Source organism: Anoplophora glabripennis, unplaced genomic scaffold (genome assembly GCF_000390285.2).
Source record: "Anoplophora glabripennis isolate ALB-LARVAE unplaced genomic scaffold, Agla_2.0 scaffold318, whole genome shotgun sequence".
In the NCBI taxonomy this organism is placed as follows: domain Eukaryota; kingdom Metazoa; phylum Arthropoda; class Insecta; order Coleoptera; family Cerambycidae; genus Anoplophora; species Anoplophora glabripennis.
This window is the reverse complement of record NW_019416418.1, coordinates 459329-476153: the sequence shown is the minus strand read 5'-3', so window position 1 is coordinate 476153 and position 16825 is coordinate 459329. Positions and strand designations below refer to the sequence as shown.

The 16825-nt window shown below is 32.3% G+C and overlaps 1 protein-coding gene across 1 annotated transcript; it reads left to right on the top strand.

Annotated features, from left to right (window-relative positions):
* Positions 1-863: 863 nt before the first annotated feature.
* On the top strand, positions 864-11356 carry LOC108909176 (V-type proton ATPase subunit G-like). The gene is made up of 3 exons (XM_018713423.1): positions 864-1076; positions 7372-7571; positions 11184-11356. The coding sequence occupies exons 1-3, from the start codon at positions 992-994 to the stop codon at positions 11271-11273; spliced, it is 375 nt and encodes a 124-aa protein (XP_018568939.1). The 5' UTR covers positions 864-991; the 3' UTR covers positions 11274-11356.
* The last annotated feature ends 5469 nt before the right edge of the window (positions 11357-16825 follow it).

The window sequence follows — 16825 nt, the reverse complement described above, 5'->3', positions numbered from 1 at the left end:
TATAAATAGTCATAAATACTGCATTATTATAAATAAAATATTTGCAATTTGCAAATACATTTTAAGCAGTATTAAATATTCTACAAAAAAATGCTGCCATTTTTTTTCTCTAATAATATGGATATAGATACCTAATCATCCAAATTTTTTTGAGAGCGAACATAAAGAGATACGTAGATAAATAGATTGTTTTGGGTACCTATATGGGTGTAAAAAATAAGGATAGCACACACGTAATGAGAAATTTACCAAATCTACCAATCAAAAGTTTATTTTCATTATTTTTGAATATTTATATAAATCTATCTACTTTTAATAATTTTTTACTGCTCATCTCACTATAGCAGAGATATCTAGTTTTTGAGAAATATTCTTAAAGGATACAAAATATAATGATAGGAATTGTAAAAATATATTAGAATAATAGGTAGGTACGTATGTGTATAGAAAATTAGGTGTTCAAATTTTTTTAATCTTTGAAATATAAAAAAATTCATGACATTTACTTAAAATAGGTATAACAAATGGGTATTTATCCTTTGTTTTAATTGCATTTGAATATTCAAATCAATTTTTAATTTTTTTAAACTAGGTACTTCCGTAATTAATTTTTAAGAAATATTCTTAAAGAATAAAAAATACAGTTTTCAAAAATGAAGTAGAACACATTGACGTTTAAATGAGGCAAGTACACACGTAGATGTAAACATTAGTCGCATTAATTTGACATATTTGTTGTTACGGATAATAAACCTTTCAATTTGATAATTACTATACCGATTTACTATTGTTGACATGTAGTTCGTGTTTGTTTATTCAGAGTAAAGTGTCGTACACGCAACCCACCGCACACAAATTCCATAATTCTATTTTAAAATTAAATTGTTGGTCGCCCCTCTACTAAGTTTTTGAGGACAATTTAGTAATTGAAGGCATTTTACATTAATTTAAACTTCTCGAACTACGCAGAAGGGCTCATTACAATACGGTAATGGCAAGCCACCAGACCCATGGTATCCAACAACTGTTGACGGCAGAGAAAAGGGCAGCCGAAAAAGTTGCCGAGGCTAGAAAACGTAAGTAGATCATTTTTGAAATTGTACCCGTTTAGATAAATATAGACCTGTAGGTATTATTTCTGGCAGAGGTTTTTCACTGGTGTCGCCAATTTTACATTACCAGTATTAAGGGGACATGCCAGATAAAAAAATATTTTCGTTTGACTTTTTTGTTTTTTTCACGTGTCAGTGCCGGTTCTTTCATAATTACTTTATGTTTTTGATATTTAACGTAAAGTTTACTGTTTAATAAAGTTTGTGGCTAGTTTCGACCATAAAACTTTTTATTACGTTCCAGCTATTGCTGTTATGACTACCTCTTTAATGTCTGAATTTAATTAAATTAACGATGTGGGTGAAGTGAAGTAATTGAAGCGCAGCAAATTATGTCATTTTCATATTTGTTCAATGTTGAAGTAGATATGGACCCCTCGCTTCTCGTTTCTCAGTCTGTTGGCAGTTGGATACTATACGAATACATAGTTGTTTACGTTAACATGTATATTGTAAACAATATTGAACTTTGTAAAGTAAAATTATAATTGATTTCTATTTTTTTCTAAATGCGTAAGAATTTTATTTAGCCTGCCATTTGGTTAAAACAGGCTAGTCTCTCGAGGGAGCTTTATTTATAATCAATTTTTTTCAATTTTGCCTACTAACTAATTTTCCAAATCTCAAATGGCCATGATGAACCCACTTTTGGAGACACTGTCCAAAATTATTCTATCTAAATTGAAAACAATTACGTCTTTAGACGGCTCATAATATGATCGTGCAATGAAAGTATAATTTTTAATTGTTTGCTTCCGTTATGTGTTTGTTAAATGATGAACATTTAAAATTTCAAGGTATTGTGGTTGCCTTGCCACTACAAAATATCAATCATATAGGGATATAGGGTGTCTCTAATTCGACTGCGAAACTTCCACACGAGTTTGCTTGATCAAAATTAACACAAGAAATTCAAATGAATCATGAGTCACTTCTGAGTCTTAAGCCTGTTTCAGACAATGCAATTTAGTTGCAGCGACAAAATTGCGGGGATTTTGTTGCGAGGATAAAATTGCACGCTTATTATTACACAATGGGACAGAATTGCTGCAATTTGTTTAGTTTGCGGTAGTGTTACCAACTGTGCATTGTTTAACATGTAAAATTTCTTGTATGTATCTTGTAAACAATTATTTTTTATTCAAGCAAAACATTGCAATGGATGAAAATTTAAAAGTAAATTGCTGTATAGCTTTAATAGTGGCTTGAACGGTGTTACTAACAACAACCATGATCAACAGTCAACAACAGCTAGGTTGGTAATAAACAAATCTTCATAAAAGTAACTAGAATCCCTGCAATTTTATTGCACAGAATAGAGCATGTTCTAATTCATGCAATTCAGTTACCGGGGCAGAGTTGCATAGTCTGATAAGAAAAATTTCATGGATTCTATTGCGGCAACCAAATCCCTGCAGCAAAATTGCATTGTCTGATACAGGCTTTAGCGAAGTTTGAAAATAGCTGGTTGATAATGACGTGTCTGATATTTTCGGAAGTAGGTAGTTCATATATCCCTTCCAAATTTGGGACACGTTTTTGGCTATTGATTTATAATTATACCTAGTGTAATTGTACGTTTTAATCCTGTAACAGCGAGCGAGCGATGAAAATTGCAAAAATTATTACCTATTCCTCAAAAAATTTAATAATTTAATACAGTTACCGATTTCTAAGAATAACACTTCAAAGAAAGTACTATCTCCAGATAAAAATAAAGTTTCTTTCACACTACAGTTATCTGTAGTGTGAAAGGCATTTAAAGAGTTGTGGGTACTCATAAAAAACTGAAAATAAATTTTAAAACCTAAGTATATTTATCGTATTATACTACATATTTAAAATTCTTACGTGTTACTTTAATTAACCGTGACACTGTGATTCATTTCTAATTGACATTTTTTTATTAAGGTGCCTATAATATAGTATGTTCGAGGCCAGTATATTTTAGTGCCTCTGTAAAAGCGCCACCAATAGGTAAAAGAAAAACGTAAACCAAATTTAATGCTGATCCTTCAAACAGTTTTGAAGGTATTTAAAGAGAACGTTGTCAGCCGGTCAATTTGAAGCTGATCGTAAGGACTTTAGAATTGACAACTCAACCCTGGTTCATTTGAAGTTTTGATATTAATTTTGATAATGAACACTCCATAAAAGTTTGTTAGTTCAATTAAGTGACGCTCTATGTATATATTTGGGTGATCAAGACAATGAAGCTGCTTTTAAAAATATAGTTATTTAAAAAGAGTTTTCTACATACCTTCTTCTTGTTATTAGTCAATTCTTAAATTGCCTGCTCTTATGTTTTCATTTGTATATCTTCTTTTTCTTAACTTGTGGTCAGGTTCTATTCAAGTTCAATAGCACCGCGACCTTATCAGCCATATTGTGCGTCCCACTGTTGAAACCTATTCAGCAAGTAGTTTTGTCCTTTTTACAAAGTCCAAAAGCTTACCTGCCGACACTTCTCTCAGCTCCTTGGGTTTGAGAAAGGGTTTTCCCAGGAGCGTCATGCAAATCCTGGGCACTCTCCCAGGAAATGCGGAGAATATCAAACTTCAATATATGAGGTATATTTTTCGGTATTAATTATATTTAGGTAGGCATGTTATTTTTAGTTTTTAGTTTGGATTTTTATTTATTACTAGCTGTTTACTGAGTACAGAAGGTATAATTTAAAGCTGGTTGTATCATGTAGTACATAGAGTAAGTATAGGTGTTTCCTGCAATTCAACAGTTAGGACTTGGATATCTTTCGCATATTTAAATTTATGGATTCGAAGAACATTTTTTAACTTCATTTGATAAGATTTTTTAGAAGAATAGGTTCGAATTTTAATTAACTTAATACATATCTATCTCTAAAACAGAGTAAAATATGAAATATTTCATTGGTTTATCTTCTTTATGGAAAATATAATGGTTTCCTTAGAAATTTATATTAAAATGCATGTAGCAAATATATAGTAAATCGTAATAACTTTGATTCTAGTGGAAAAAATCCAATAAAGACGAAGTAAACGTGGCATCCTATATGAAATATATTATCGTGTAATAGAATTGCCATAAATATTTTATGTATAACATAAAGAGCAAATACAACGTATATACCTGTATAATTAAATTTTCGCTAACGTTTAACATTTCGTTACAATTTAAAGGTAACATTTGATATACCTAAAAACGTGTTACACAAACTGCGATAACAAAATTATAGCAGCAAACGCTTCCTTTCAATATTGTCATAAGTGTTTACTTGAATTATTACAGTTTGCAGTCATAGCCACAATATTCAAAAGAGACTTACTACAATAATTTAGGAGAGACCCATCATTCATATCGGTTATAATTTCAAACATGCTTTTATACCTGGTGGTGCAAGAAAAAGCTTTAGCCTAGATTATTTTGGGAACTACTAATTTCTCACAGTAACACAGATATAGTCGGCATTTTTTGTGAACACACCACACGTATTTTAGTACCTACCTCGTGCAAGATAATAACATCTAAAGAAATTTTAAATAGTAGGAATAGGTTTCACAAGTTTGACACTGGCTTCTCTCCTATCTGAAGCTTACAAGAAGCAAAATTGTAGTGCTTCCTTTGCTCTAGTGAAATCAAATCCTGTGACCTTCCAGCTGTTTTTGGTAATATCCAATGTACCAAATTTGAAATGTGACGATGCCTGCCGGATAATTGCGATATATTTCCCAAATTTAAAATATAGGTAATTTGGGAAATTATAATATCGGTCAAAAACAAAATTATTTGGTTTATTGCGCGGTGCTGAATAAATCTAATGAAATAAGCAACTCTGTGGATACGTATCATGTGCTAATAACACAGGCCGAATCAGGTTTATACTTTTCCGATCGTTTTTGACGCGCTTAATCCGAATACTCAGATTTGCTCCATCACGTCAGGTTTTCGAGATATCCTAGTCTAAAATGTTTTTTGTTATTTTTGAAGTAATGTTATATTACGACGTTATGTTACATGTAATTTTTCCCACTCATCTTTATGACATCTGAAAATACTACCCTTTCTTTTCAAAATCCATTTTGAATCGTTCGAATCTTCTTTTCTCTCCGTTGAAATTGATTAGTTTGATATTCAGAAAATGAGTAGCATCAGATGAAGATTGAAAAAAGGAAGAATCAAATTATAAACTTCTAAGTTTCCACTTGTTATTCAGGTTTTTGGGGTCGCTGATTATGATCTGAAGTCAAAATTACAAAATTCAAATGGCGGATTCAATACTTGTATGAAAAACAGGCAAGGCATCCTTCTTGTTGCAATGTTGGACACACATTGGGTATATCGCTCTCGTGTCTGAGTGTCAGCTATAATTACTACTTTCTGAAACAATATCCAGTTATTATTATAAAATTTTCACTTAGATCTATCTAGCCATAGGTAATTTATTATTTACCCAAAGTCGTAGTGCAATAAGGCATATACTTACTTTTAGTGGGAGAAATGCTAGAATAAATTTACCATAAGAAGGTACCCTCTTCTTTTAGTAAAGCATCGACTTAAGGTGGTAAAATCGTGTTAGTAAAATAACTTTTCTTAAGCTTGGTGTATTATATTTTAATACTAATAAGAAAAGATGCTGTTATAATGTTATTTTAACAAACATTGGTCAATTTCCCTTAGTATAGATACATTATCTTTGTGCAAACAAAAAAAGGTACTACACTATGCAAAAAAATTAAAAGGTCAAAAGAATTTCCGAAATTTTTCCGTGATTTTTGACAGACTGTATTTAAGTGAAAAATGGTCGTATCGGGAATAAAAAAAAAAGAATTTTGAAGCTCTAAGATTCTAGTTTTTAGATCTTTCGGTCGAAATTTTTTAGGACCTACGGTTATCATGCATTCTAAGAAATAGTGCGACAAAAAAGTTTTGCAAACTTTCTTTTTTTTTTCAGAGTCCACGGACTTGGAAATTTTTTTTTCAGCTAAGCCATTGCATGGACTAGATAGCTTGTTTATTCATCTTCAATTTCCTTTTTTTTAAATTTCGGTACGACCATTTTTCATGGAAATATCGGACTTTCAATGGAAAAGGATCCTTTTGTTTTTAATCATCGATATCTTGGTGACAAATGGTCGTACAGAGAATTGAATGACAGTTTCAAAAACTGGAATAAATTTCCTATCACATGCTACCGCAACTTTTCGAAAAAAATTTTTTTACACGAATTTTCAAAACAGGAAAAAAGGTAATATTGTTTTTTTAGAAAATTGACAGCTAAATTAGAAATATTCAGGAAATGACTAATGTTAAGCATGACTTTTTTCTTTGTTCCAAACAATCAAACTTTTGAAAAAAATTAAAGGGTCACGTTTTTTGAGCTTATTCCAGTTTTCGAAACTGCCCTTCAATTCTCTGTACGGCCATTTGTCGCCGAGATATCGATGATTGAAAACAAAAGTCCGATATTTCGATGTATCGAAATTAAAAGAAAAAAGGAAATTGAAGCTGAATAAACAAGCTATCTAGTCCATGCAATGACTTAGCTGAAAAAAAAATTTCCAAGTTCGTGAAAAAATAGAAAATTTGCAAAATTTTTTTGTCTCGCTATTTCTTAGAATTGCATAATAACCGTAGCTCCTAAAAAATTTCGACCGAAAGATCTAAAAACTAGAATCTAAGAGCCTCAAAATGCTTTTTTTTTTAATTCCCGATACGACAATTTTTCACCTAAATACAGTCTATCAAAAATCACGGAAACATTTCGGAAATTCTTTTGACCCTTTAATTGTTTGCATTCCTAGAATTACAGAAACATCTAAATAGCCTCCTACCAATCCAGCTTTTCCGCTGCCTCACTGTTGGAGACTAAACAATTCCTCAGTTGCAGAGTAATCAATCACCTTTGCAACATGTCTTTCTAGACTTAAAGATGACTTGAACCTTTTCTCTTAATCACTATCTTCTAGCTCTATTTTTGATTTTGGAAATAATTATTTTTTATTCATAGATAGGTAGCTATTTAACTTGTCTATAAAATGATTTCTCTACCACAACCAGATATTTAGTACCAAGTTTATATGACTTTATTTCATGAGAGTTAAGAAATTTGTTTGTGATTCGACAAAGTGTGTGTTGATAGAATGAACCCAAACTTTTTATGCATAAGTACAATGACAACAATAATAACACGTGTGAGAGCGGGGGCGACATATTGTTATTCAATGTGTGAAATAATAGGACTGTTTAATATTTCCGTACTTATTTTTGTTTAATTAAGGCAAAGTGAAGAGGATCAAGCAAGCCAGAGACGAAGCAGCGGCTGAAATTGAAGCTTATCGTAAAGAAAGGGAGAGGCAGTTCCGAGAGTACGAGGCAAAGTATATGGGATCCCGTGAGGACGTTGCCGTGAAAATAGACAAGGACACTGAACAGGTCCTTATAAATCTGGAAAAGAGCGTTCAGGATAACAAGGAAAATGTATGTTATAGTTAAATGTTAGGTAGAATAATGACGATGATAGAGTCAGTGGCGCACTCAGGAAAAGGTTTGTAGGGGACCAATGAAATAAGTGAGTTCAAAATTGTAAAGGACTCAAAAATGTCCCCATCTCTTCCTGGATGTTCCGTTGACAAATAGTCCACCGGCGAAGGTGCAAAATATCATGATTGTGATAATTTTCCACAGACCCCACAATTTTTCCACAAATCTGCTACAAATATGTTATAGAACAAAACGTAAAAATGCATGAAATTGTAATTATTTCGAAGTTTACTTTCGTGTACTTTCTATTGAAAAAGCTGCCTTTTTTACGTATTGTTATTTAAATAAGCTAATTTAAAAAGTAATATCCACTTCAGCCGCTTGTGCGCAGTTTTTTATTCATTTTCCCGCAAGTAAATTAATTTATGGATTAAGAACCATGTCGAAACAGGTCAAAAAGTCTGAAAACAAACGAGCTATTCACAAAAAGGCAAAAATATTAATATCTGCGAGCGTATAGGCCGAATAAAAATATTTTTTTTGTGAATTAGGTACGCGTTTCTTAACGCTTCTACAAAACCCGTAAATAAAATTAAAAAAAAACAAATTTACCTACGTAAAAAACTAAGACCGTTTGTAAAACCTCTCAAAAGTGCAAAAATATTAATTAAATCGAATTTTGCTCAATGCACTTATTTCTTGAAGTCTTGTTTCTCGGCGGTAAATTTCGAGATGCAAAATCTATAAAAAATTCCAAACTTCCCGGTAATGTGATTGATAATAGCTCAGCAACGACTCATCTGGTCGCAGTAGCACGTTTCGGGAGTTTTATTATAGATAAATCGATGAACATTTTCAAAAAATTGGAGCGACGCTTGTAGAAAATTTCAGTTAAAACGAAAATTATCTCTTTCATTATTTTCGTAAAATGCGATTCACCGGAAGTAAAATAAATAAAAATCGATTTTTTTCGATATAAATTTTTACTTTACTATAAGTGTGAGACATTCGTGCATCTTAACGCGCTGTTCTATAACATACTTCTGCCGCTTTAAAAAAAATGGGGTTAATGGAAAGACAGAAAATGAAAGAAAGTATGTACAGTCCGTACGATATTTGTTGAGATAGAAAGAAAGCCCCTGGGTCACTTTCTTAGAATTAACGGCATTCGACACCCGAGATAGAAAGACATTGGCGGAAATATTGCACGGACTACATATTTCTTGAGTAAGTTAAGTTCAAGACTGTAATTTTTTTTATTAGGGACAGGGTGTCGCGCTTAAATATGATTCAAGCCTGTAACTTCTTTATTTTTTGGCCGATTAAAAAAAAATTATTTGGGAATGTAGGGTAAAAAAACTATCTAACTGTGATACTACTGTTTTCATTAATGTAATTCACGGCCAACTAGGACGTGTTTTATTGACATCAAAACAGTTGATTGGTATTAGCGATTTTTTTTTCCAAAAAACAGATTACGTATTCTCATTCAGCATCGTCTTACCACCAAGTTTCATCAAATTGGATACATCTTCATACCAATTAGCTGTTGACGTCAAAAAACGCGTCCTAGTTTGCCGTGAATTGCATTAATAAAAACAGCAGCATTACAGTTAGATAGAGTTTGTTCATCCTAATTTAAAAAAAAAAAATTGAAATCGCTCAAAAAATAAAGAAGCTACAGGCTTGTATCACATTTAAGCGCGACACCCTGTATATGAAAAAAATTGTAATTCTACTTTGTTGGTTCAATTATCACCATGTAAACATAATGAAAATAAGTAACTTAACCCCACTATTTATCTGTTGGCACTTCTGAACTTCATGAATATTATTTGACAACAGATTCGGTGCATTACACTTGTCCAACTGCTTCATGAAGAAATTCGCAGTGAGAGAGCTACAAGAAAACAGACTGTATTCGAAAAACGAAGCCGGTTTTGAGTTACTACTTTTCTAAATTTAAAATAAATTTATTAGACAGTCGAATAAAAAAATTAAAATTTCTGTAATTGTATATTTCGCCTCAAAAATTTTTTGCATGTTTGGGTAATTACCATGTTACGGTTTGTTCAGTATTAAAAACTCGCTTGATATACAGCGGCAAAGTATAGAATAAATTCATTTTTTCGAAATATAAAAATATTTTTTGTAAATGCTCGGTTTTTAATTACAAGCTACTTATTTTCTTCTTCTTCTTTTCATGATGACATCGTTGTCTAAGATTTTTTTTAATAGCCACTTTTTCCTTCCAATTTTGAAAGAGCATATTTTTTTATGTACAATGATGTAAAAATAGCAATGTGATACATAAGAAAGTTTTCTAGAAAAATAGTATTGAATCTTGTTATAACCTTTAATGTAGTTGTTAAATAAATTCCTGTAACATGTTTTTGGTGAAATGTCTCTAAGAGTCTGTTTTATCTCTCTTTTAATTGATTTATATCATAAGGTATTTCTTTATATACTTTTAACATATTCCATAGAAAAAAATCAAGTGGCATCAAATCACAGGAACGCAGCCCATTCCATTGCTCATCGACTTTTCCACCAATTAGGTATTAGTATAGCAAAATGCCGTAAGCCCCATGCTGCTGATATCACAGGATTTGGAGAAAGGACAGCCAAGGCAGGAAGGAATTAATTAATTAATTCTGTAAAAATTCTAAATACATCCGTTTTTAAAGTGTATTCGAAAAAATATGGTCTCAAAATGGCATCCACATTGTATTTAAAAGTAGTGGAACTCATCTTCCCCATGGTATAAGAAAATTTTAGTAGCCAAAATCCAGAATTAAATTCTTGCAAAGGCGATGCAGTTTTTCTTTTTAAGAATTCTCTGTAATTGAAATTTCTATCCTTTCTTTTTCCAATAGTTTCGACATTTTTTTTACAAAACATTTAAGTTTGTTAATTCTATTTCAATCAGTCTCATCTCTTACTGCAAAGCATATTTTCAGATTGAATATCTGAAAAGTATCTCTGACGCTCATTCTTTAACGAGTTTTTCTCGAAAATATTTTTGTGTAACACATTGTGATCTTTACATCATCGTATGTAGATATGCTCTTTCAACATCCAAAAGAAAAAGTTGGAGAGTATACTCATTCAGAATAAAATTTAATGACGTTATAAATTACACAAATACGAAGTAGTGAATAAAAGAAAATTTTATATTTCAAGAAAATGTGGAATAAATCCACACTTTTACAACTCGCTGCTTAATGAATAAAGTTGCAAATAATTTCAATAACGTTTCTGTTAAATATAAGAGATTCCAAAAATCTTACCTATCTTTTTTGAGGAATATTCTGTTCAAAAATATTGTTCTGTTAATTATGCAAATATTATATAAATACACTACACAAATCCTTTTTAATGAAATATGAAGGGTTATTAACACCACACAGGAACGCTACTGGAATTGTTCGCAGTATTACAACTAGTTAAGAAACGCTTAAAACGACAGCCAACATTATGTTGACACAGTGACAAAGTATCAGGAGACAGGTGCTAAAAACATTTGGAATTGTAATTATCAGAACAACAAATGTGCGCTTGTATTTTATGCAATGGCTGTCAGCATATCTTATAGTTTCGTTTTTGCAGCTTATACTGGACCTGATCGAATTAGCCTGCGATGTAAATGCCAATGTACATCCCAATTACTACATCATGAGGTACCATCAAAAGATATAGATTTATTTGAGAAATATTTAGTATATTTAATCACGTTTAAGTTAGTTTGTTGAAGCATATTCATTAAATAAAAATTATAGTCTAAAAAACAAGACCTTTATTTCCCTTCACTGAAAACTTTCCGTGGCTATTTTTGAGCTATATGGCTATTTGGCTATATGTATATATGGCAATATTTCCTACTAACGACATGGCAATGACGTATTAGTACTCTGATATAAGCTTTAGCATGTGAAGCTTAGTGTAATATAAGCAAAGCAACAAATAACACTGACAAATGACAAAAATTGAAGAAAGAATGTTGTTAGTTGTTAAGTCAAAATAATATTTAGAATTTCTACCTTTTCAACTATCAAGTGATAGGTCTTATACAAGGAAAGTCGTACGCAATTGAAACGGACACCGAATTTTCTCTATTATCAGGTCTGAGAACAAATTAGTTTTTTTTAGAAGAATATCCTCAACAGATTTTGAACATATTGTTGAATCAAAATTGCTCGTCAAGATTTCCGTTTCAGAAACAATATTATAGAGACCAAAAAGATAGCTTTTCATTTTAAGATTATGTAATGGCTACAAAAAATTATTTTTTAAATCTGTTGATTCTGGAATAGTTTGAAGGGTCACTCATTATACTGAGTTACAGCACTTAAGCTCCATTGGGCTGCTTGTGCATCCTCCCAGCGAGAGATCAGCTCTCCTGAGACGTCAACCAACCTATCAAGAAGAAAAAGGTTGCTCAGGGGGATCTCTCTGATGTAGGCAATAGAAGATCACCATTCTCCTACCACGAATTATCTCGTTCAGGAGACACCATTGCACTCGCGGAGTACATGGAAAACTGTCACGTCCTCCTACTCACATCCTCTACATAGAGGTGTTTGTTCCTTATATTGTAGAGGTGTTTCCTTAGCCAACAGTGTCCGGTCTGAATACCCGTTACCAGGCGAAGGCTTAACCTGGACATAGCCAGGTACTTTTTGGCTGTGTCTTTGCTGGGGTATCCTCCTTAGCAAATCGACAGCTGTTTATTTCAACCCACCGTGTTCTAAACTCTTTGTGGATGTCTTCCTTAATCATTTCAAAAACTGCTGGCAACGAGAGCACATTGGAGGGACAGGGTCCAAAGATAGTAAGACCCGATACATTCCTAGCTAGCTTGTTAGCTACTTTATTGCCATAGCAGCGGTCCTGTCATTTAACCCAGCATATAGATATGCTGTTGGTAGCTGAGGCCACCACCAGCGCTTGATGGCATTCCCATACCGATCTGGATATTATCTGTTGTTTATAGAATTCCCAAACAAAAAACTATTCCAGCATGTGAAACTTTAACTGATGGTTTAAAGTTACAGCAAACATAACTTTGGTTTCATTTGGTTACATTTTAATTTTACACTATTATAAACGTTAAAACCACTTCAAATTGATTCTAAAAATTTTCCTAAATTATAATAAAGAAATAATTTCATTATACGAACTCGTTAATAATCATCTAATTAAATTACTCTGTTATTTTTTGGAATCCGTAGAATGTACAAAAAAAGACCACCAACAATATTTTAAATTGCCTTTCTTATTGTGTGATGTGGAGAATGAGAGACGTAGAATACAACTTTTAATATGTAATTAGGTATAGCTGTAGGATTTTTCCATGCATTTAATGATGTAAGCCAATCCATTACCCTTAATTTTACTTTAACACCTACTTGCATTTTATTAACGTTTAGGCACAACTGCTGTGATCCAACTTGATTTAAAAAGAATCAATTACGTCAATAAAAAAATTATTACGTCAATTAAAAAATTCTCGCAGAATTGGCTCTCCTAAATTCATTTCTAAAATCTGTTCCTTGCTAAACTTAAAGAGTAAGAAGTGGTTTTATTTTAGTCCTTAGTACCTAGATACTGGATTATTAAGAATCTGATTTCTGCCAAGCTTTCAGGGGAAGAACGTAGGTAATTGGAAAGAAATTAGAAAGAGGGTTTCAGTTTGTGAATTTGTATGAGAATAGGATTTTCTAAAATAGATTTAATAATATGTTTTTTTATTAGAAAGTGGGGTTTGAATTTTAAGGAATTGATGCCAAAATGGGTTTCATAAAAAATCACTAATAAAAGTAACCAATTCTATAATTCTCAGACCTACAGCACGGAAATATCGTAGTATCTACTTACTGCCATTTCTAATGTCGTCGCCCGTTGAAATTTAGTAATCATTTTTCTTAGTTCTAAGTATGAGTTTTTGGTAGGATGGTATTAATTTACGTGTTAGTGAAAGCTTTCAATTGAAATGATTATTTCAACAACTAATTATAACAGATGCAATAATAACGGATTTGTAGACATGATTTACGGAAAACATTTTCAAAATCGCTATCCCTAAAGGTTATGTTACAAAATGACGCTGAAAAAAATTTTTGAAGAACAAACAATTTCTCGTGAGTTTAATGAATTTCACAGTAAAGTTTGGCAAATTCTGCACCAAAAGTCCAAAAATTAACTATATCCTGTACAAGTACTGCAATCAGAAGACCATTCTCTCAGGATTCGTTTATGTGAGTATTGGGAGTAATTATTATTGGAACAAAATAAGGGAGTGAAAATTTCGTTTAGGTACACAACCTTTCATTTAACCACAGATGTTGATTGGCGTCCATTATTTCAATTTTTTAATGATTACAATCAGTTACATGTATTTTTGGTGAATGTAACACTTAATATTCGATAAAGCGTGTGGTTTTCATACAGATTTGTCCACCACATTTCCTACGCGACATGCAATTTTTTTAAACGAAAGATTTCCTGGTTATGTAGTTATCGAATGCAATGAAGCTGTTTTATAGTGCGCTACCAAACCATGCGATTTCCGCCTGTGGGAGACATGTAAAAAATTTGATCCACAAACATGTCTTCAGACGGTTGAAAAGTTACGTGAAAAAGTTGAACTTGCATTATCTGGGATACGTTGAACACGATTCACTGTTCGGGGAAACGGGAATAATTTTGATTGTAACTTTAAGATTTGTCTTCTAATTAAACATTTGTACAAAAGGTTCTGTATAAAACGTACCCAAATTATTAGGTAGCTTTTCAGTATGCGTTCATAACGTTGCGCTGCGCTGCCTAAAGCCTCGCCTAAACCTCAACTTTATAATAGTCCACTTTTTTTTATCAAACCTAAGGAATCAATACATTATCAAAAAATAATGTTAGTTTCCTAAATAAACTATACCCGACAAATGTTTACTTTTTGAGATACAGCGCGTTAAAGTTTCCCGAAAAAAAATATATTTTTCGAATTTTTCTGCAGGTGATGAGGTTTCACCCGTAAGATTTTTATAAATGATTTTGCACTGTACGTGTGATCTTTGGAGAATTTTTCATTTTTTTTACTTTACCAGTGACGGAGAAAATAGGGGTCTCCATTGATTTAGTAAAAAAATATTAGTACGCCACTGGCTTTAAATTTAAAAAACAATATTTTTTGGATTCTCCGTTTAATTTGGGACAAAAAATTATCCTTGTAAGTTTTTCGTAACTATTATCATTTTCAAGTAAAATTTATTTATTATTACTATTACAATAGACCTACAAATTGCAGTTGAATTAACGACAATAAAATAATTACTGTATCAATTCAATAATCAATATTTAATAAAACTATTGAAAGTAATTACAGCTGCATAACATCTAACGAAGTTGTTCGAAATGCCCGCCTGCTGCATTAATACACATTTCACATCTTCGTATTAAAGAATTTATCCCCGCGATGATTTCATGTGGCCTCTGCTTGAGATTATCACAGGCGTCTATTATTCTTCTCTGCAACTGATTTCTGTCTTCAATTGGTACAGAGTAAACATCATCTTTCAACGTACCCCATACATAGTAGTCGAGGGGGTTAAGATCTGGTGATCTAGGAGGCCAAGGCACCGGCCCCTCCACATTAAACAACGGTTCATATGGCAAACGTCCTATCCAGCGGTTCTGATAATTTGCATTCATCCAGTTGCGAACTATTTGGCCAGAGTGAGCTGGAGCTCCATCCATTTGGAACCAACTGCGATATCTTTGGTTTAAGGGAATATCTTCCAGTAATTGAAATAACTTATTTTCCAGAAAATTAGCAAATGATACTGAATTTAGCCTTGGAGGTAATACATAAGGTCCACAAATATTTCCACCCATCACACCTAACCAGATATTAGAACTAAATTCTTGCTGGTATGATCGGCGTCTCACTTCATGAGCCCAAATATGACTGTTGTGATAATTAAATGTGCCTCTTCTTGTAAAACAAGCTTCATCGGTCCATAAAATATTTCGAATAAATTCATTGTTATACTGCCAACGGTTTAAAATCCAGCGACAAAAGCTTAACCTTTTTTCAGCATCTCCTGGATGTAGATCTTGTACGGGATTGAAGTGATATGCACGTTTACGGAAATTGCGATAGCAACGCCAAACAATCTTGAAGAATATCGAAGGCGTCTTACGATTTGAGAAACTCTCGACTTATCAGATTTTTATGTACACTTGTATTAGAATTAGGCAAATTATGTTTAGGCAAGTAAAACATAATAAATAATAAATTCGCATGGTAATATGTCCACGTTATTGTATAGAAATAAGTAAATAAATTTTACTTGAAAATGATAATAGTTACGAAAAACTTACAAGGATAATTTTTTGTCCCAAATTAAGCGGAGAATCCAAAAAATATTGATTTTTAAATTTAAAGCCAGTGGCGTACCAAAATTTTTTTACTAAAACAATGGGGACCCCTATTTTCTCCGCCACTGGTAAAGTAAAAAAATTTAAAAATTCTCCAAAGATCACACGTACAGTGCCAAATCATTTATAAAAATCTTACGGGTGAAACCTCATCACCTACAGAAAAATTCGAAAATATATTTTTTTTCGGGAAACTTTAACGCGAGTATATACATATATTTTTTAATTTATGACCGAGTCGCAGAACCGCCAAAGGTTGTGGGGGAACCCCAGGGTTCTGCGGAACACAGTTTGAATATCGCTGCCCTATACTATTTCATTTTGATATAAAGGGCAGCGGTTAAAAAGAAAAACTCACTTAAAAAACACCCACATATTTCATTTATCCTAATGAAGATTTAATTATGTGTTATCCCTTTATTAATACTTTGGAACAAGAACTTTGGTTCCAGCAGAATAAATGTTCCAAACATTATTATTTCTCCCAAACACTTTTTATACTGAAGTAGAAGTACCAGAGAGTTCATTCACCTGTTCTCGTCTTCATGTCACAATATCTCCTGCAACTGAAGGCAAACGTATTTCCGCGTTTTTACATTATCAAACAGATACGCTGGTTATTATAAGACTCAGACAGGCACCAATCGATATCTCATGACCTTTTACGAAATTTTATGCATCTCTTTTATCGTTTTAAAATGTCCAAATGGAAAATTTACTGTAGGTATTTAAATGCAGGTAATTGCAAAGAAATGAACATATTGGATATTCCATCCAATATGTTCATTTCTTCGGTTTGAAAGTTTTTATAATGA

Bases quoted from the DNA above. Each gene is read 5' to 3' on its own strand.
- LOC108909176 (XM_018713423.1), top strand. From the start codon at position 992: ATGGCAAGCCACCAGACCCATGGTATCCAACAACTGTTGACGGCAGAG. The intron at 1,077-7,371 runs GTAAGTAGATCA...TGTTTAATTAAG, and splicing joins AGTTGCCGAGGCTAGAAAAC to GCAAAGTGAAGAGGATCAAG. The intron at 7,572-11,183 runs GTATGTTATAGT...TCGTTTTTGCAG, and splicing joins TTCAGGATAACAAGGAAAAT to CTTATACTGGACCTGATCGA.